At 36.8% G+C, this 22,037-nt stretch overlaps 1 protein-coding gene across 1 annotated transcript; it reads left to right on the top strand.

Annotated features, from left to right (window-relative positions):
- Window positions 1-2,008: 2,008 nt before the first annotated feature.
- Window positions 2,009-6,448, top strand: LOC140841136 (nuclear pore complex protein NUP35-like). The gene is made up of 4 exons (XM_073208341.1): window positions 2,009-2,144; window positions 2,735-3,342; window positions 4,024-4,135; window positions 6,050-6,448. The coding sequence occupies exons 2-4, from the start codon at window positions 2,750-2,752 to the stop codon at window positions 6,356-6,358; spliced, it is 1,014 nt and encodes a 337-aa protein (XP_073064442.1). The 5' UTR covers window positions 2,009-2,144; window positions 2,735-2,749; the 3' UTR covers window positions 6,359-6,448.
- The last annotated feature ends 15,589 nt before the right edge of the window (window positions 6,449-22,037 follow it).

Genomic DNA, 22,037 nt, shown 5'->3' with positions numbered 1-22,037 from the left:
TCAGGTACTTTTTCAGTTCGCCGTGGTGGTGCCTTGTGCTACGGAACTACTGGTTTTCCGTTGTATCCTGGGAAACAGACGTCCACGTTCATTCTCGTAGCACACACCGAAGGGGACGAATCTGTTTTAAGGACACTGTATTTCATACAGGCCTCGGTTTGATTTATTTTTGCACTGTCCTGTTGTTTTGCTTATTGCAATACTACTTCAGTTTTCTTTGTACCTTTCAGTTTGTGCGTACATATTTCGACTAACATCCCCTTCCATCTTTTACTATTTATTTTAACACAACACACACACACACACACACACACATATATATATTTATATACTCACGGAAAATTTAGGGTCTGATTCCATCAAGTGTAACTAGTCCAGACGCAGGTTTCAAAATTGTCCTAAGCCTGAAATAATGAAGAAGACCATTAGAAGGGGACAAAGAAGATGTCCCGACGTAGTCCCTCCGACGCTCAAGTCAGAGACCGATGATATAAGTGGAGATCAGCCAAGGGTGTAGCTGAAAAATAATACCGTGAATGAATCATACGCTCAAACTTGATATTTATAGGAGAATATCTGGGACTGTCATGAATCTTCCACCTTGGTTGGAGATGGGACAGGCTCCCAAATTTGGTTTGGGCCTAGTGGGAGTGGGTCCATCCATGGAGTATCATGTATACATATATATATATATATATATATATATATATATATATATATATATATTAAAATGATAGATAATAGAGTTTGTCGAGATTTGTAATATATAGCCCGATATACTTGGAAAATAGAATCAATTCTGGATGACATGATTCGTGGTTGATTTCATCTCGAACGTCTACTCTTAGTGTATCTGGAGTTACCTGGAAGATGAACCTAGGGACGTGGGAGGTCGTCCTCTCACAAGATTAATCGGGTGAAACCTGGACACTTGTTCTAACAGTTTTTTTTCATTCTTTTAACAAATAAGCAGAGTTAATATATTGAGTGAGTGTTATGTGAGACCGTCTCATGGATCCTAATATGTGAGACGGGTCAACACTACCGATATTCACAATGAAAATTAATACTCTTAACATAAAAAGTAATACTTTTTCATGGATGACCCAAATAAGAGATCCGTCTCATAAATACGACCCGTGAGACCATCTCATACAAATTTTATCTAACATATTACGGGCTTCAATTTTGAGTTAAGTGGAATTAGGCTGTTGGTCAAAGTACAGAATTAGGTGTATTTTCATGGTGACAGCTCCAACTGAGGTAATGTTGTGAGTTGTTAATCTCAATTGTTTGAATAATATTTGAGCACGATTTGGTAATTAAATAATTTAATTTATTATTTATATCAGCACTCCTAATTATAATTCAAAGCTAGCTACATTAATTGGTAAGAGTCCGAGCAGGCCAAATTCAATATTTAATATGAGTTGAAATATACAATAAAAGCAATCGAGTCAAATATGACTTAACATCTAATTTTATATTCAACTTCGAGATCAAATTCATACTCCAAAATAAATCATTTGGAGTAGGTCTCTTGTGAGACAGTCTCACGAATCTTTATCTGTGAGATATGTCAACTCTACCGATATTCACAATAATAAATAATACTTTTTCATGGATGACCAAATAAGATATTCATATCACAAAATACGACCTATAAAACCGTTTCACACAAGTTTTTGTCGAATCATTTGAGGTGTGGATTCAGATTATTTGAGCTTGATATGTTTAATATTTGAATTGGTGGAAGGATTTCAAATCAATTGTATGAATTTCAAATGACTTGATTAAAAAATAGATTCGAAATTTTGTTAGAATTCTTGGGCTTAATTATAATAGGCATTAGAATGTGTGTGGGGAACTCATTTGTCAAAAAAAAAGTGTGGAGCCCAAAATAAGAGGTCAAGGAAGCCCATTTTTAATTTGGGCCCATTAATCTACATTTTGAAGGTTAATATAGTCATTTCGTCGAATTTTGAAAAATTTCAGACAGAACTCATGCCTGGAGCTCACGCGTTAACTTCAAACGAAGTGTAAATTAGAAATTAGGGTTTCCTCAAATTTCCCTCCTACTCTGCTCTCCAAGAATTGAAAATCCAAATCATTCTTCTGCATTAAAGCTAATATACGAGCTTCAGGTATTCTTCCTCTGTATTTAGTATAGTTGCGTTCGTAATTTTGAATTATTATTTCTATTTTTAATATTGTTTCGAGGAATTCAGCCATTTGAGCTTTATTTTAGCTTTATTTTTTGTATATGTATGTGTTGCATTACTCAGTTTATGTTTTATATCCATGGTCGTTTAATTTCATATAGTCTTTTCTGGTTATTTCGGATTACTAAGTGGATTAAGCAATTAGTATTAGCTACTCAGCTCATTGTGCAGCTGTTTCTGTATTGTTGTACTTTAGAAGAGTTTATGGATGCGAGTTTGTTGATTTATCCTTGCGCTTGTGTTTGAGCAAAGTAGGTCGCTGTTATGAATTCTCACGTGCATCTTAAAAAAGTTATTGTAGTGAATCTGTGATAATTGGTGCTTTATGTTAAACAACATGGAATCAACTATTTTGGATAAGAATTTGGAAATGACCTAAATTTGTTATGCTGGTTGTTCGATGATAGTAGACATGGTTTACCTGCTGGTATGAAACATGATATATATTGTTTATGGTGGTCTTATTTCTAGGATGTTTAATTTTTTTGTTTTATAAATTTGTGTGTATCTAGGGCCCATAAAGAGAGATGAGCACAAGTGCCCGAAGAAACCCCAGATCTGGGCGGCAATCTTTGTTTTTTCAAGATTTAGCATCCCCTGTTTCATCTCGACGATCTGGGGGAAAATTCAGTACTCCCGGCCATGCAGCTACAGTTTCTGCCTTGTGGCGTGAAAATTTTGCCAACTCTGATCTTCCTCCTCCACCAGTTTTTACTCTCGAGGACCGGTCTGACTTTTCTCCTGAATCAGGGATTCTGGAATATGCAGTGTCCCCGGAATTAAAATCATATCCTAGAACACCCGGGCAGCGTATGAGCAGGGAATTTTCAACTCCGAAGAACAAGTCTGAGGTAAGCACTTCGTATGCTGGAACCAGCAAGCAGCCACTGCAGCAGAGTCAGCAGAGTCCTGTGATGAATTCTAGTTGGTGGTCACCTCCGAAGAGTGTTGGTGTCGGAGAGCAAGAGGACAAAGGAAAGGGTTCTCCTGTTGAAGGTCTGGTTCAGCCTGGTGCCTTGTTAGTGCTGCCACCGCCTAAGGAGGTTGCAAGACCCGAGCTGAATAAAAGTTTGGTACCTGTGGGGAATTTGAACGAGGAAGTTTGGGTTACTGTCTATGGGTATGATTTTGGTCCTTTTTTTATGTTTGAGTGGCATTTACATTATATGTATCAGGTTCTTAGGAGTTTATTATAATCTTTTGGTTATCATGCAAGTGTATCTGATAATAGCTACTAATGATGCCGACTTATTATTAAAATGCTTTAGCACCTTGAATGCACTGTATATCAATTGGTAAACAATGGACTTTGATTTTATAATATGCTGATATTTGTTGTTCGAGATGCTGTATGTTAAATTTTGTTGAGATTTTTGTTATTCAATATGTACCTTGTCTGTCTTCCCTGGGATCAAGCTCAACTTAATTGATCAAATTCTGCTTTTATGTGATCTTGTTATTCTGGTAAATGGAACCTTTTGGCCCCTTGTTTTGAACTTCCACTAATATCAATTGTGTCACTATAATTATTTATATCTTGCAAAGTAGCTTCAACCTCTTTGTTATGACTTTGTGTTAATTAAATTTCAATTTTTAAGTAATATATGTACGTTGTTGATCTTTTCAAATTTTTAAAGAGTATTAATTGACATGAATTAGCATGACATGGATTTGTCCACCCCATTGTATACAAGGAGACTGAGGTTGATGTTTAAACAATTCTAGATTTGAAAATATCATTTTTCTGTCATTGCCTTTTAGTGTTTAAAGTTGTGATCAAGTTCGAAAATTTGTTTTCCAGATTTTTACCAGCTGATACCAATATTGTTCTTCGGGAGTTCGAAAAGTGTGGCGTGATTCTGAAGCACATTCCTGGGCCGAGAGAAGCTAATTGGATGCACATTTTGTATCAGGTTATTTTCCTACTATTACTAATGCAACATGTTTTCTAGCTGTGTTATACTTTATACATTTTCCTCGAGACTGTTTTTAGAAGCTAAACTAGTCATTTTTTGTTGTTAGATGAGCAGGTTGTCTGTTGTCCATCATGTTTTTAAATTCATTGGCACAGTTAGTTTCACATTTTAGGTAACTATTGGGGAAGACATGTGATTGTGTTGAACTGTTTGTAGAAAAGTTGCAGCAGACACTTACATTCTGTTATTAGTTTCAGATCATTAGCTCTTTGGAGTGTCTGTGTGCTTCACTTTTCTGTTTGAATGAATTATCCTTCTTTCTACTCTTGTCATTCCCTGGCTTGATGTGAATGAAGGCTGCTTAGCTTGGTTATGCACATCTGAAAATGTATCCTCTTATCGACATGGTCTAGGTGAATTTGCTGTTGTATTAGCATTCCGTTTGACATAACTTTGAGCTTTAATTTAAATCTGAGTGGTCTATTCTTTTTGTGAGAAGGCTTTTATTTGATTCACAAACTTGAAACCTTTCATGAGAACAATGTTCTAAAATGCGTCCTAGGCGCCCGCCTGGGTGCTAGGCGGCGACCTACCGCACCGATAAGGTGCTAGGCGGCCAGCCTAGGCGCCTGGGTGCTCCCGGGTGGGCCTAGGCGCTCCTGGACGGGCCTGGGCGCTCCTGGGCTGGCATAGGCTGGCTGGACACCCTTAAACAGGCCTGATTTGTTTTGAAAAAAAATTGTTTGGGGTTTTAATATTTTAAAGCCCAATTAAAAGCTGAAAAGAGGTTGCCCTAAATCTAACGCAGCACCAAAGAAATCGAGAAGCAAGCCTGATGGGAAATATTTACATCTCCCGTCTTGTGGAGCAGCAGCGATGTCTTTCTTCTACCTCTTTTTTCTTTCGGTTTCTTGCATTTCTTGATATATCTGCCTTTGCTATCTCAAGTACATGAAACAGATTTGAAGAATTTTCATCACTGATTCTGGTACCATTTTATTAAGCAATTTCCTCTGGTTTTATCGTTATCTTAATCTCCTCGTTTCATTCATCCGTGCATCGCACGGGTTAAATACTAATTATGCATAATATGTTATGGCTCTTAAGATATATGTGGATGTTGGTGGATACTAATTATGCAGTACTAATATATGGCTCTTAATATATTACGGCTCTTAATGCATAATTCTTTCTCTTTATTTTGCTTCTTGGAATCAAACAGATTTGGAGAGTAACAATAACAAGCAATCCATCTGAATTTTTTCTCATTTTATTGAGATGACACAATAGATTATGTAGGGACTATTTTGAACGCATTTTAAATTTAATGTTATTGTGTTGAAGTTCTAGTACGTGATTTATTATGTTGATACCGTAGAATCTGATTAGCGGCGCCTAGTCCACGCTTAGGCGCTAGGCGTTGGTCTGGCGCCCGACTAGCGCCTAACGAATTTTAGAACCTTGCATGAGAAATATCTTGTTATTCTTGTAAAAACAAGGGTTACTTCTATTGTTTTGAGGTTGAAGTATCTGAGTTGTGTTCTACATTTTGACATCGTGCAATGCATAATAGTTATCTACTCAAAGTAGATTTTGATTTATTTTAAAAGCCAGTACACTTCACTCAAGTACAGTATTTTTGTATGTTATTCTAGCGCACTAAGCAGTGGTGCACTCTCCTTTTTTCCTAGATTATATGCTATGGATGAGTGTAAATAATACTGTTACAATGAGTAAGACGGGCAAAGCGTTAGGCAGTTGTTCGAGTTGATTATCATAAGCTTTTTGCCTTCTGAGTTAAAATGTCGAGATTCGCTTTACTGCTTTTATTCGTACTTGAGAAAGTAGCGTATATTCAGTTCAACTGCCAGTGAATGTTATATCTAATATGCATTGCAAATATTTACGCAGAATCATTCCGATGCTCAGAAGGCGCTCAGAAGAAACGGCTCAGAAATAAATGGAGTTCTTATCATAGGAGTGAAGCCTGTTGATCCAATGCAACGTCATGTACTGAACGAGAGGCTTAAAAATCAAGGGTTCATGACATGTACACATACACCTTCAAATACGATTTCAGAATCAAATGGCTTCAAAGTCTCCCCTTATCCACACTATCTCCAGAATGGCAATCCCAGTGCTCGACAATCTGCTGGCACCATAGCCACTCCTGCCAAATCAATGGTGTCAAAAATTATGGACTTAATATTTGGTGTCTAGTTTTTTGGTTTTGGTAAATTTTCGGTCCTTGTTTCTTCAACCAAGTGAGGTGGAAATTCATTACAAGATTGCTGAGCGGTTAAAGTTTCATTTCTGTGTCACTCGTATGATTTTAATTCGGCAAGCGCTATGTGAACTTAAAGCCTCTTGCAAGAATTAAAAAGAAAATTTTACTAAATTTGAAGTAACTGTATTAATCGTTAGTAGCGGGCAGATTGTATAAACTCGTTAAATCGATACTTGAAAATGGTAAATGATAACCAAAATATTGGAGCGAAAAAATTACTTTACACTTTAATAAATAAAATGACATTGAAAAATAATGTGTATTTAGTTGGATTTAATAACAATAATTGTACTTGAAAGAAATTTTATTTAAGAGTAAAATTATTATTTTTTTAATTGGATCATTTATCATAGATCATACACCAATTAAATTATGGCAAAAACTTATGTGAGACGGTCTCACGAGTCAAATTTGTGAGACGGATATCTTATTTGGGTCACCCATAAAAAAAGTATTACTTTTTATGCTAAGAGTATTATTTTTTATTGTGAATATGGGTAGGGTTGACCCGTCTCACAGATTATGACCCGTGAGACGGTCTCACATGAGACTCACTCTTAAATTATTTACAATCTTTCATGTATCAATTTCTTAATAGTTGTACCAAAATAATTCTCTCTATAAATTTGTTTGTTTGACATACATAAAAAGATAAGGATTTCCTTAGGCAGTGCATGAAAATATTTTTTTATAACATATAATTTTTTATATAATTAAATATTTCTGCTCATGTTAAGTAAGAGTTAATTAAAATGAATAGATTCGATTTTCATTTTTGTTTATGACTAAGTTTGAATTTGAAAATTGAAATATGTAGAATGAATTTGTGTTTGACATTAAAATTAAAATAATTAATTATCATCTGCTCGATTTTGCACTCTTATGTATGATTAGAAGTGTAAACGAACTGAGCCGGTTCACGAGCATTTCGAGTTAGCTCGAAAAATATTTGATTCGATTCGAACTCGAATATGTTCGAACTTTTTTCGAGTCGAAATCGAGCTCAAATTATTTTTTTTGATACCCGCGAGCTTTAGTATTTTATTAATATTATGTAATTATATATTACATAAATAAATATTGAGCTTTTCGAGTACCTATTTTGAGAAATAGTTTTTGAACATATTCAAATCTTTCGACCCGAACTCGAACTCGAGCTTTAATTCGAATCGAATTCAACAAAGGTTTTATAATTTTCGGACTTCGAATCGAGTTCAAACTCATATAAAACAAATTCGATCGGAATTTGAGCTTCAAATTTTCGTGATATGTGACTTGATTCGATTCGTTTGCACCCATATGTGTAACATGAATTGTGAAGCTTCCCAACTTGTCTGATTGTTGATTATCATACGCTCGAATTCGCATTCCTATATATAGACCTCGTCACGGGTCAGATTTAGTCCGATGAGAAAATTCCCGACCCTTAACTAGGCCCGTTCGTGGCTCGTTAAGGGCCGGGTTATGGAACCGATGGTCCTAGTTCGATTCCGATTGACTTATGAGTCCTGGTCCTGGTTCCGCCTGATTCAATTTAATTTTTTTTTACAAAATTTAAAAATTATTTCTTTTAAAAGAATTAAACATTTTTAAAAATGATTGCATTGATTTGATATTGGAGTTGGTTTAATTGACTATTTATTTATTTAATTAATTTTTTTTCCTCGTGAAATTTGTAAAAAGAGCTTTGGCCTTTGAGTGTCCAAATATTGACTATATTTACCGCAAGTTATTACTATTTTAATTTTTAAACCTACCAATTCAATGTGTTTAATTTTGGATTTGAGATATATTATTTTATTATTGAGATTTCGTGAGATTCTTATCTCTACTGTCAATAAATAGTTAAGAAAATAATCTGGTGAAAATACAAGACTTTAAGATATAGTAAGTATTTTATTAATGTTGACAAATTATTTAATCATGTTTATTTAATTGCATTGAACAATTTATAAAAATAATCTAATATCAAATATAAAAAAAATTGCGTTATAAAAAATCAAAATCAAACAATGAAACAAGAATTTATGCTAATTTTTTTTTAAAATATATAAAAAATGCCAAATCGACGAGTTAGCCCACCAGGTTTCGGATCCATAAATCATAAACGACCCGCGATTGGGTGGTTATGGTCACGGAGATAACCCGGTCTGTTGAATACATGCAAGGTCTGATTTGAGTCTGGTTCAGACATGAACCATGGCCAGGTTTACTATTTATAACACGAACTTGAAGCTTCACAACTTGTTTGATCTTGTTATGTTCGTAAACTACTGATAAATATACATATTTTGAAATACATTTCGTTTGTACATAAGTGATCTGCCTCTGTCAAAGGCGAGGCAATAATTTTTTCTTAAAAAATGAAACTTCCCACCAATGATAGAGGCGGAATATGTAAGTATCAAAATTTTAGGTTCTATTTTAATTTTTTTTTTTTTAAAAACATATTAGCTAAATAATTTTTTTGAAAAAAATATAATAAATAGTGAAAAAAACCCAAAATATTGCAAGATCAAACATTTATAGATTTATCAAAATTATAACTACTATAACATTTACTTTAAATCTTTTAAATTGTACAAAAATGTAAGTGACATACATGTCGGTCTCCGATTAGATACAATTATTTTACCAATAAACTTGCTATGAATAGTTGCACCGTTTGTAATTAATGATGATCTAACAATGATGACTCTCATACCAATTGTATATAAAAACGTATGTTAATTGATAAAAGTATAACTCCAATTATTTATGTTAGTGTTTTTAAAACCGAACCGGTCGGTTCGATCGGAAACGGTTACGGGTCTGATTCGGATCTAGTTTATAAACCATTTTTACAGTCAAATTGTAATGCCCGAGAATTTGATTAACATAATCTGAGATGATTTATTGATTATGAATTGATGTGATTATACCCGGGGCATTCCGAGATCAGATTTGGGCAAAGAATATGGAATGTATAAATTTGGGCCGAAGGTGTGGCGCCCGGGCGGAAGTTTTTGACCGCCCGAGCGCCAGTGTCTAATGGGAGAAACCCGAATCTGTCGCGCCCGGGCGGAAGTTTTTGACCGCCCGAGCGCGATTGTTTAATTTGCGAGGGCCGAGTGTTTCACGCCCGGGCGGAACTTTATGTCCGCCCGAGCGCGAGACGTGCTGCGTTAAGAGACGAGCCACGTTTCTTAATTCATGCATGTGAATATATATACACGTATATACAAGCAATTTCCCTCAGAATCGAGAAGGGAAGCACCGAGGAGGCTTCACGTGAGATTTGAGATTTTCGAGTACTCCGTCCGTCTGATTTTGAATCTGAGTACAGTACCGCGTTCCTATCGACGACAGCTACAACTGGACGTAAGTTTTGTTACGTTTTGACATGCTTTGAAATTATGGGGTTGTCAAAATTGAATAGAATTTATATATAGTGTGCTTGTGACATCAGACATCGTATAATCGAAGTCAGATCGGAGAACAGATACCGTATGAAATTGTTATGAATTTTTCAGAATTGATTTGATTGTAATTATACCGATTTGATATCAGAATTATGGTATTATCGAGTTTATAGTACTGGAATTGATATCTGATTTATACTGTATCACTGGATATATTGATATTAGTCAGAGTTGAATCAGATGAATTGTTGATTTGTTTGTACTAATATTGTATTGCCGGTATTGCGGGACTGTACAGATTTGACATGAGATTTTGGATTGATATTGATTAGACTCAGTAGTGATTGTGATTATATCGTGATATCGTCGATATGGATTAGATTGTGTCTTGATTCGATATTGATCAGATTATGTTTTGATTGTGTATTGATCAGAACAGGCTTTGAATTAAGCGGTATATTGACACGATCTATTCGATATTGTTATTTCAGATTGATATGGACAGATTTGAATTCGAGACTTCGTCTTCGTCCGACCGAGAAGATAAAGGTATAAGTCAATGTGTATTGGGACATCGACTCAAGTAGGATGTACTTGAGTTTCCCTAAATCACATACTTATTAATTGTTTATCATTGTGTTTAATGATTTGATCAAATGCTTATTCTATGGATTTATAGGAATATGCATTAGACGAGTAATCTTGTGACAGAAGTACCTGATAGTGGCAGGTAACCACGGGTACATTGCACAATGTCACAAGATAGTTTATTGGCGATAGACCACAGTCTATGACGGATGCGTCTGGACACTGGATGTTTGGTTATATCGACTTGGATAGAACTGGAGTCTTTTCTATTACTGTTTGTCGATATAGGAATGCCACATCTGGACACCGGGATCCCTAGGCTAGGATTGAGTCTAGTCTAAAATGTGGAGTCATGAGTTTAATTGACAATTATATTGATTTATGTTCCTGATAATGGTACATGTCTAGAATAGGAGTTATTCTTGAGATAGATTTATATTCTGATTTGAATATATGTTATGGATGTTTATTATATGCTTTTATATTATTTATATGATTGCATGTTTCGTTGATTTATACTGGGAATATAATTCTCACCGGAGTTATCCGGCTGTTGTCTTGTTTGTATGTGTGCATGGCAACAGGTGGGATAGAATCAGGGTCAAGAAAAGAACGAGGCTGGACTAGATAGCGTGGAGATCCGGGCTCAGAAGCAACTTAGGATTCAGCACTGACGTGTAGTTGAACCTAGTTAGATTATTGTAGATAATACAATAATTGTATGTTTATGTTGAATATGTAATTTGAATTTAATTACATTACGTTTCCGCTGTACATTTTAAAAAAAAAAAATTTAAACCCTGTTTATTATAAATGATTAAATATTCCTAAAGACAATTAAGGAATGAATTAGCGTCCGGGTCCCCACAACAGGTGGTATCAGAGCATTAGGTCCTAGAACTGTAGGTTCTTGAGACTGAGATAGAAGCTAGTGAGCGGGGTAGAATGAGTTTTCTTTCCTTGCATGTGATTGCTAGCTTGTTATTGAGTTATTATAATGTGGAAATTACATTGTATATGTTAAGGTTTCAGTATGTTTTTATTGTTTATAAAAGATACATGTTATCTGAATATCTGAGTTGATTTGGTAATGTGTATTATTTGAAACTGGATCAGAACCAATTCTTGATCAGAGGTAAGCTGATCAGGATTGGGATTGAGACGGATTTGTCTCCTGTTACTACTAACATCTGTGATTATCAGATATTCCTCCTAGAAGAATTCCAGAACGAGGTAATACATCGACTGATCAGATGGATGTGTCTGAAACTTTGATGGAAACACAGATGATAAGGTTTCAGTCGTTTCAACCGCCGGTTCTGAGGGCTATTGAGGCACCAGCTGATTGTGAGAATTGGCTGGAGGATATATAAATGTTGTTTGAATTTCTGGGTTTCACAGATGATTGTAGAGTTAAACTGGTTGGGAATCAACTACGGGAAGTCGCAAGGAGTTGGTGGCTTGTAACCAAGGAAGCTATGGTACAGAGGGGTTCAGTGATTACGTGAAAAATTTTTAAAGTTGAATTTTATCTAAGATTTGCACCTCTATCCTATAGAGAGGATAAAAGTGCGGAGTTTGCAAACTTAAGACAGGGTCAGTTGAAGATCGAAGAGAATTTGGCCCAGTTCTTCACCTTGTTACATTTTGCTCCTCAAGTAGCTAGAAATGATATAGCTATATCTGATCAGTTTATCCAGGGATTGAATCCGGAGATACGTACACTGGTAAAAGTGAAACAACCGAATAACTTTGTTGATACACTGAATCGAGCCAGGAGAGCAGAAACCGTTCTGATGAGACAAAAGAAAGCTTTATATGTTCTTCCAACACCGATACCACAACAACTGCCTTCCAGAATAGAGATTGGCAGCAGCAGTGGTGGAAAGAAAGAGCAGTTGAAAGTTCAACAGAAGCAGTTTAAGAAGTTAGGAAGCAGACCAAGTGGTTCATCTAGCTCCAGTGGTTCTAGCCCGAGTTATATTGGAGTTTATTGTAGAACTTGTGGAGGGAGACATCCCATAGAGCAATGCCAGGGAGTGACTGGTAGTTGCCGTATCTGTCGACAGCCTGGACACTTTGCTAGAGTTTGTCCACAGAAAGGCTTCCGGAGATTTCATGGAGCTGAATCATCAAGTTGTAAGGATCAAGAGACAGACCCAGGACACACGCGATGATACAGTGGCAGGTACTGATATTTTACGACTACGTTGCATATGTATCGATATATACTAATGCATTCCATACGATTATCTTTGACTGAATTGCATTGATATATGTTGTATATGTTGGGTCTGTGTGTACTGTAGTATTGAGTCCTTTATCTTTTGGAGGAAAAGATTGTTATCAGTGAATTCTGTGAATATCATATACTACAGTAGGATGAGAATGAGATTGGATTAGATGGTATTATAGCTTGTGTTGTACTTGGGTTGTCGGATTTTGACTGCATGATGGATATGGTTTTGCTGACCAAATCCAGAGCCTTTGTAAATTCTTGCCAGGAGATGGTAAGATTCGGACCTGAAATGGCCGAGGAAGGACTTAATATGCGGTAAGGATTTTGATTTATAATTCCTTGGATACCCATATTATTTGTGACTTGAGGATTATCGAAAGGAATGGAGTAATTCCTTATGTATTCAGTGATTACTGACGTTGAGCCTATCAGGGAATGTGATAGGATCGGTTAATAGACTAAGAGTGTTTAGAAGGGGGGGGGGGTTGAATAAACACTTCTCGATTTTGTCAAATTCTTTGAAGAAGAGAGTTCAGTTTTGTTACAAACTGAACCAGATATCCCAACGATCAAAAACAATCAGTTAAACTGAAAATACAGTTGCGGAAAATAAACTGAATGAATGATAGAGTATCTAACTGAGAATGAAAAACTGAAGTAAAGATAACACGATATGTTTCTGGATGTTCGGAGATTTGAATAACTCCTACGTCACCCCTTCTATCACGAAGATAGGATATTCACTAAAAGACTTTGATCAAATACAAACAATGTACTGACCCACTTCAGTATGGACTTATCACTTTGCCAAAACTGAAACTCTTAGTATACAACTTTTGACAGATCGTAACTGATCTTAGTACAACTTATATAATTTTATCAACGATTACAATGTGCTCTCTTTAGCTCGATAATGTAGTCTGAAAACTATTGATAAAACTGGTAAGAGTGAGCTTTTGATTTCTGAGTGTGTTTTTGCAGCGTAACAGCAAGTAAACTGAGATGAATAATAATCGATATGTCTTCAGCTGCTATCCTCGACTATTTATAGGCTTTCCTTGTAATGGTAACATTAAATAATGTTTGAATATTCGAACCGTTGTTTGCCATGTCGACACGCTCTGATATTCGTACACTGCTCATTCTGAAATGCGGCGATCCACTACCAGTTCGCAGAAGACTGTACTATTTGTCGGTTGTCGTTTTCACTTTATGACGTGTACAGCTGAAAGATCAGCTGATCAGTTGGCGAGAATGAACTGGCGAGAATATCTGCTGAAATATTATATGCTGAAATATCAGTTAAGCTTGGTTCAGTTAAGTCGATCAGTTGGTAGCTTTTAGTTGCTGAATTCAGTTGAGTCTTTTGTCAAACGCCGGAATTAAGTTTCCAACAATTTCTCCCTTTATGGTGTTTTGACAAAACTTGGAATAAATAACTGAATTCTGCATAGTAGATAAAATAAGATCAACAACTGAAATAATAGAAATCTGATACAATCAATACTGCTGTACTACTAAGAATTCTTCTGCTCTTCCCCCTTTTTGTCAAACTGCTCCATCTTGTCAGATAGCTTGCGAACGTGAGAAGAAAGAACCGTGACAGAGCATGACATATTTTCAATAGCAGTAGACAATGTGACTTGCAGTAGATCAATTTTCCGAGACATAAGCGATTCCACACTGTTGACGCGTTGATTAATAAGTTCTTGAGTGGCAGTCAGACTGGATATGATACCTCTATTCTTCTGAATGTCACTAACTGCAAAAGAAAGAGCGGTAACAGCAGATTCGATATCCTTCAGTCTTTTGAGGGATTCCTGATTATCGTCTAGCTTCACACTGTGCGAAAGTTGCGTATTTTGAATTTTGGAAATGGCAGTAATTATTTGATTCATGCTGTCCTGCATATGTTGGACTTCCTCAAAAATGAGATCAAAATCTGCTGAAGATGGAGGATTGGTTTGATGAGAAGTGCTTGGTTCACTTATTGTTTGCTGAGAAATGACCAAGACTTGGTCAGTTAACTTGGTATCAGCAATTGGCTGAACTGAAGTATCAGTTCCAGTTATTGTCCCTTGAACCGGAGTCTCATCAGCAGTCTTTTCTTCTTGATCTTGAGATGGTGAGGGAGGATGTTGGACAGTTGATGGTGACACAACCTGAACTGATGCCTCTAGTGAATGATCGATTGATTCAACTGGCATATCAATTTGTAAGACCTGATCAGCAGATTGGTCTGGTGGAACAATTTCGACTGAAGTAATAGTGACCTTTGGATTGGTTTGATCAGCAGAGTGATCAACTGGATCATTAACTGGTGCACTAAAGTGGGACTCCTCTACCACTGCTTGAATCACTTCATCAATGTGAGCAAGAGATAGCTCAGCTTCAGTATATAGTAGTTGTTCAACAGGTGGGAAGGAAGCTTATCAGAAACTGGTTCTCCAGTTGGAACCAGAACTAAGGCGGATGATGGTGCTGTTTTGTCAGAGGATGCTTTTTCAACTTGTTCCTCATTGTCATCATCTGAATCTCCTTGGTAGACCACTAGTTCTTGATCCGACTCCCAAAATTTGATTCGAGATAGTATCCCCATAAGATCAGTGTCAAGCTGAGTGATTACAGCTTGATCAGCATATGCAGTAGGGGCAGTTGGCAAGTAGTTGTTTTTAAGTTTAGCAACAATTTGAGCCAACTTCTTTGCTCTCAGCTGATCAAAGAAATAGCTTTTTCTCTCCAAGGCTTGAGCAATAGATGCAGCTTTGACCGTGCGGAGAACGAAGGCCTCCAGCTTGATGAATTTTCTCAGCTCGGACTTCTCCTTCAGTTGCTTGGCAAAAACTTCAGTACGATAGGCTACCCAAGCGTCATAGGACTTAGTCTTTGCAGCAGCAAAACTGTTCACTTTTGCCCATACGAGATCAATATGAGTCTGAATTGGGTTTGTGGGTCTGGGTTCCACAATTAATTTCTCCTTCCCTTTATCACCACTCAAGATATGAGGGATTTCCAGTCCTGTTCGAGTTGATTCTACCGGTTCTATAAACTTTATCCCTTTAGGTCTGGCAGGTGCCACACCAATTGGTCGAGATATTTGAGTAACAGGAGCTTGCGTCCTAACCGATTTTTTTATTGTACTTGCTGAATCATCTTGTGGAATAATCTGCAGAGGAACTGCTTCTATAGGTTGCTGATCAGTGAAGGAAATCATTTTGTCAGTCGGAATGGTTACCTCAGAAGTTGTTTTAACCCTTTGAGTTCTTGGCTTCTTCACAATGTGAGGTGATGGAGTCTTTTCTGATTCTGATGAACTCAAAACCAATTTTCTTTTGGCAATCTTCAGTTGAGCCAACGTTTTGGTTTTCTTGACTGATTTTGGAGCGGCTGACTGAGTCCCAATTTCCTGTTTGATTTTCACAAACTGAGTAGTGGTCAAGTCCATTTTGGATTTGATTGGCATTGTGTTCTTTGCATTGAACACCTTAAATTTCGATGTTCTCTCAGAGTCCTCAGCCACTAAGCCTTTAGCTTTCAGTAAATAACTGATTTGAACCGCAAAACCCTTGGATTGTTTAGAAGACAGAAACATATTCTTCAAAACATTAAAAATGAGATGCTTCCAGTTAAATTTGTGACCAGCCATAATAACGGTAATGGCCTGAAATTTCTCTAAAGTTAGAGCAGCGAATGATCCTGCTTTTGCCAAAATTCCTTTTGCAATCACATCAGCCAGCAGTTGAACTTCATGTTTCAGTTCTTTCTTAGGATCTGAGACCTTAATCTTTCGTCCATCAATAGAAAGAGAGACTTGCATCTCTTCAATATCAGACGCCTTGACATCTGAGAGTTGTGCCATACCTTCAGAAGGTAAAAGAAATAAATCACCAAGAGAGTCTTCAGAAATGATCAGTAACTGATCATTGATAGTAGACTTGATATTTCCCTCAGAATCAATCACGCCAGAAGAGTAGAAATCCTGAAGTTCTTTGGGATAGATATCCTGAGAAGATTGTCCCAAAAATGTTCTTAGACCAGCAACTTCAAGCTTCTGAAATACTTTCTGAACTTCAGCATCGCCGAAGGATAATATAGATCCAAAGTTGATGGTCATAGCATTTAGCATGAAAGCGGGAATTTGAGTTGCCATTGATAACTGATAAATTTCCTGAAAGAAAATTCGAGGAATGAGGTAGTTCTTGCCCTAAGGAGAATTTGAAGTAGTCGAAAAGTAAGACTGAAAAGAGACGGGTAATAGTACATATGTACGTGACCATTCAAGTTCTGGACACGTGTCAGTCCAAAGAATTTTTGAAAGAAACAAAGTATGTACGTGTGCTATAATCGTGTGTACGATTTGAGTGGTTAAAATAAATCCACGTAAAGAAAATCAAGAGTCATTATTAGTTTAGCAGACGGTCACGTCATTTGATTTGGAATAAAATTGGTTTAATTAGTTAACTTATATGAGAAGATTAGTGAAAAAGTCGACTGATAGGTCAGTTGATAAGACTGAGTTCTTTCAGTCGAGAATTTACTAACGACTGTCTTCTCAGTTAACCTCTTGAACCATTATTCCCCCTTAATCTATTAAAGCAAAATGACGGCAATAGACAGTAAATATTAATGATGAGTATGGTGCTTGGTATAGCAAACGTCACAGAGAGATGTCCTTTCGTTTCCCTCCTTTTGTTTTGCCCTATAAATAAGAGTGAAGGGGTTAGCCAAAATTCATCTCAGCAAGTAATTTTTCAAAGATAAAGAGAATGGCAGAAGCTGGAAGCTCAAGTGACGCTCAGTTTACTCTGCAAGCTAGGAAGCAGTCCATAGAAGATGAAGTCTTCTACACTAGCCTTCGTTACTGGGAAGAGATTCAGGAGCTGGAGTTCCTGTATTACTCTGGGCGGGTCTCCACTTTCAGGCGGAGGGCCCAACTTCGAGAGGTGCGGGAGCTCCTAGAGGTTCCTGCGGGGGTGGACCTTTTTAAAGAAGGTTATCTCTAAAAGCTCTTTCTCCTGAAGGAGCTGGAGATCCTCCGCCGCATCGCTGCCTCCCATGATTTCTGCAAAACCTCTTCCTCAGCACTAGCTGCATGGATGAGTTTGTGGATAGATTCTGTGGAGGAAAAAATTGTGACATTGTAACCGGCTCCTCTCCTTATTAATAAAATATTTATTATGTTTTATCGTCGTTGTTCTTTTATTTCTGCCTGCAATGATTTGTTAGAAACATAACCATAAGAACAATACACACTTGCTGACATCAGTTAAGAGTTCATAAGAATAAGCAACTCACTTAAATATTCAGTAAAACAACAATAAAGCTTAATCAACAAATTACGAACAATGATCATTAATTAAGATAAATCAATTAATCCAAGTATATTGCGGAAGTGAGAAAACTTAGTCTCAGCCAGTGGTTTGGTGAAAATGTCTGCTGCTTGTTGTTCCGTTGAGACATATTCTAATCTGATGTTCTTCTTTAGTGCATGATCCCTGATGAAGTGATGTCTGATATCTATGTGTTTGGTTCTGGAGTGAAGAACTGGATTATACGTTATAGCGATTGTACTCGTGTTGTCACAGAATATCGGTGATTCCTTTGCATCAACACCATAATCTTTCAGTTGTTGCTGAATCCAGAACAGTTGGGCACAGCAGCTTCCAGCAGCAAGATATTATGCTTCAGTTGTGGAAGTTGCTATAGATGTTTGCTTCTTACTGAACCAAGAGATCAGTCTGTCTCCTAGAAACTGACAAGATCCACTTGTGCTTTTTCGATCAAGCTTGCATCCTGCATAATCTGCATCTGAATAGCCAACTAAACTGAAAGATGAGTCTTTAGAATACCATAAGCCAACATTTTGCGTGCCTTTAAGATATTTCAATATACGTTTGGCAGCAGAGAAATGTGACTGCTTAGGATTAGCTTGGAATCTTGCACACATGCATACAGCGAACACAATATCAGGACGACTTGCAGTTAGGTACAATAATGAACTTATTAAACCTTTGTAGAGTGTCGTCTCAACTGATATTCCCCCTTGATCAGAATCTAATTTAACTGATGAACTCATTGGAGTGCTTGCTGCTGAACATGATTCCATGCCAAATTTCTTCAGCAATTCCTTGGTATATTTGGTTTGACTGATAAAGGTTCCTGAATCCAATTGCTTCACTTGCAAACCCAGAAAGAATGTCAGCTCACCCATCAAGCTCATTTCGAACTTATCCTGCATTAACTTGGCAAATTTCTTACATAATTTGGGGTTAGTTGACCCAAAAATAATATCATCTACATAAATTTGAACAAGTAAGATATGATCATCCTTAGAAAATTTGAACAAAGTCTTATCAACTGATCCAACAGAAAAATCGTGATCAGTTAGGAATTTTGAAAGGGTTTCATACCAAGCTCTTGGAGCTTGCTTAAGGCCATACAGTGCTTTGTTCAAATGATACACATGATCAGGAAGTTTATGGTTGATAAAACCTGGAGGTTGTTCGACGTAGACTTCTTCCTGCAACTGGCCGTTTAGAAAGGCACTTTTCACATCCATTTGGTAGACTTTAAAGTTCTTGAAGGATGCATAGGCAAGAAATATTCTGATTGCCTCCAGTCTTGCAACTGGTGCATATGTCTCGTCATAATCAATTCCTTCTTCTTGCCTATAGCCTTGTGCTACCAATCTTGCTTTGTTGCGCACAACTGAACCATCTTCGTTCAGTTTGTTTCTGTACACCCACTTGGTACCTATAATAGTTTTAGAAATTGGTCTTGGAACTAAGTTCCAGACATTGTTATGGGTAAACTGGTTTAGCTCTTCTTGCATGGCATTTAACCAATTTGGATCAGCAAGAGCTTCGTCAGTTTTCTTTGGTTCTATTTGAGATACAAAAGCTGAATGAATGAATAAATTAAGCATCTGATTTCTGGTTCTTACTGGATCAGATGGGTTACCTATTACCAGGTTTGGAGGGTGTGATTTCTTCCATTTCAGTTCAGCATTTGGTGCTTCTTCATCAGCAACTTCTTCAATGGGTAACTGAGTGTTCTCAGTTTCAGTTGGGGCTAATTCAGTTGGTAATTGATTCGTACTAGTTGGCTCTACTAACTGATTGTCAAGGTTTACTCCCAATTCAGCTGATTGATCTAATATTTCAGGTTCAGGTGTTTGGAGATTGCTTTGATTAACGTGAACGTCTTCTTCATCATCATCATCATCATCCAAGCTTATGTCTGTAAGTCTATCAGCTAGCTCAACTATATTAGTTGGCTTATCAGTTAGAGCAGATTCATCAAATACAACATGAATAGATTCCTCAACATTCAAGGTATTTTTGTTGAAGACTCTATACGCTTTACTTACTGAAGAATAACCAAGAAATATTCCCTCTGCAGATTTAGCATCAAAAGTTTTTAAATGGGTTTTACCATTGTTAAGTATAAAGCATCTGCAGCCGAATATTTTAAAATATGAAACCACGCTTTTCTTTCAATGCCAGATCTCATAAGGTGTTTTCATATGATTCTTGTTAATCATTGATCTGTTTTGAGTATAACACGCAGTGTTCACTGCTTCTGCCCAAAATCTTTGAGATATACTAAAATCAGCAAGCATTGTTCTAGCAGCTTCTTTGAGAGTTCGATTTCTCCTTTCAGCTACACCATTTTGCTGAGGAGTTCTAGCTGCTGAAAGCTCATGCTTGATTCCGGTATTCTCTAAATAATTTGAAAGAGTTTTATTGATAAATTCAGTTCCTCGATCGGATCTGATTCTATCAATTCCAACTGATTTTTCATTTGATAATCTTTTGAAAAGCTTAATCAGTTGATCAGCAGTTTGGTCCTTGGATTTGAGAAATAAAACCCAAGTGAATCTTGAAAAGTCATCAACAACCACCAAGGTGTATTTCATTCCCCCTAAGCTCATCACCGGTATTGGACCAAATAAATCCATATGTAACAGCTCTAAGCATCGGGAAGAAGATTTACGACCCTTGTTCTTAAAAGAAGATTTGATTTGTTTACCAAACTGACATGCTGAGCAAATTTTGTCTTTGATAAAATCCATTTTGGGCAGTCCAGTAACAAGATCATGGTTACTCAAATATGCAATAGATTTGAAATTCAAGTGGTTTAACCTCTTATGCCATAACCAGTTTTTCGAAGATTTTGAAGCAATAAGACATACTGGTGCATAAGGTTGATCATTCCAGCTGACTTTATAAGTGTTTCCACACCTTTTTCCAGTTAGAATGATCTCTTCAGTTGAGCGTTTGACTGAACATGAGTGTTTGTCAAACTGAACTGAGAATCCATTATCGCATAACTGACTGATGCTTATCAGATTATACTTAAGATTCTCGACTAACAAAACATCATTAATGGTGAAGTTACCATGGATAAGCTTATCCTTACCCACAGTTTTACCTTTCGAGTTATCTCCAAAACTGATGTTTGGTCCAGTGTATTTGACTAGTTGAGATAATAACCTTGAATCTCCTGTCATGTGGCGTGAGCATCCACTGTCTAGATACCATATAGATCCAGTGCTTGTACCTGTTACCTGCAGTCAAATACAAAATAAGATTGTGGTACCCTTTGTTTATTTGGGTCCAAAGTTGATTAGTCCTTTAGGAATCCAAACTTGGATCAGTCTGACTGACCGTCCAGTTGCTGTATTCCATATGGTCCTTCCTTGTTTGTGTGTGTGTGGTATGTGATGTGTGGGTGATACAATATGTGATTTGCCCTTTTTCAACTGATTGTTCAGCCGGTATCTTTTCTGAACTGGCTTACTGTTGTAGTAGTTTGAGTGCCCATTTAAATAGTTTCTGCTGAAAGTTTTTGGTTGCTGACTCCATGAGTCAGTTTCACCCTTTGGGCTATACCCAATGCCACATCTCTTGCCCTTGTTCATATTCTGAGATGGCTGTTCAATCAGTTTACTCGGCTCTGCTTGTTCCTGTTCCATAACTGATTTTACAAAGTGAATATATTTTCCTTTGTTTATATTCAGTTTTGGTCGAGTATCTTGGGAAGACGAATCATCTTTTCTACAGAATCCTAAACCAGTTTTATCATCAACTGATTTCTGAGAATTCTGTAAGACAGTTAAAGCATCAGACGATTTGTTCCAAGCCTGAATAAGCTCATTGTGCTTTGAATTTTCAAGCAACAATTTTTGAATCATTAATTGATCCTTGCTTCTTTTATTTTTGAGTTCAGCAATTTCCCTTTTTAGACTCAACATATCAACTGATTCATCAGTTTGTGTTTTATTGTCTTTGGGATCATCTTGCTTTGCTCTGGCTTTATCAAATGATAGAGCAAGCTTTTGATACTCGCTGACCATGTCATGAAGAGTCGAAATAAGCTCTT

This window comes from Primulina eburnea, chromosome 9 (genome assembly GCF_022965805.1).
Source record: "Primulina eburnea isolate SZY01 chromosome 9, ASM2296580v1, whole genome shotgun sequence".
Classification (NCBI taxonomy): domain Eukaryota; kingdom Viridiplantae; phylum Streptophyta; class Magnoliopsida; order Lamiales; family Gesneriaceae; genus Primulina; species Primulina eburnea.
This window is presented reverse-complemented; position numbering and strand designations above follow the sequence as displayed.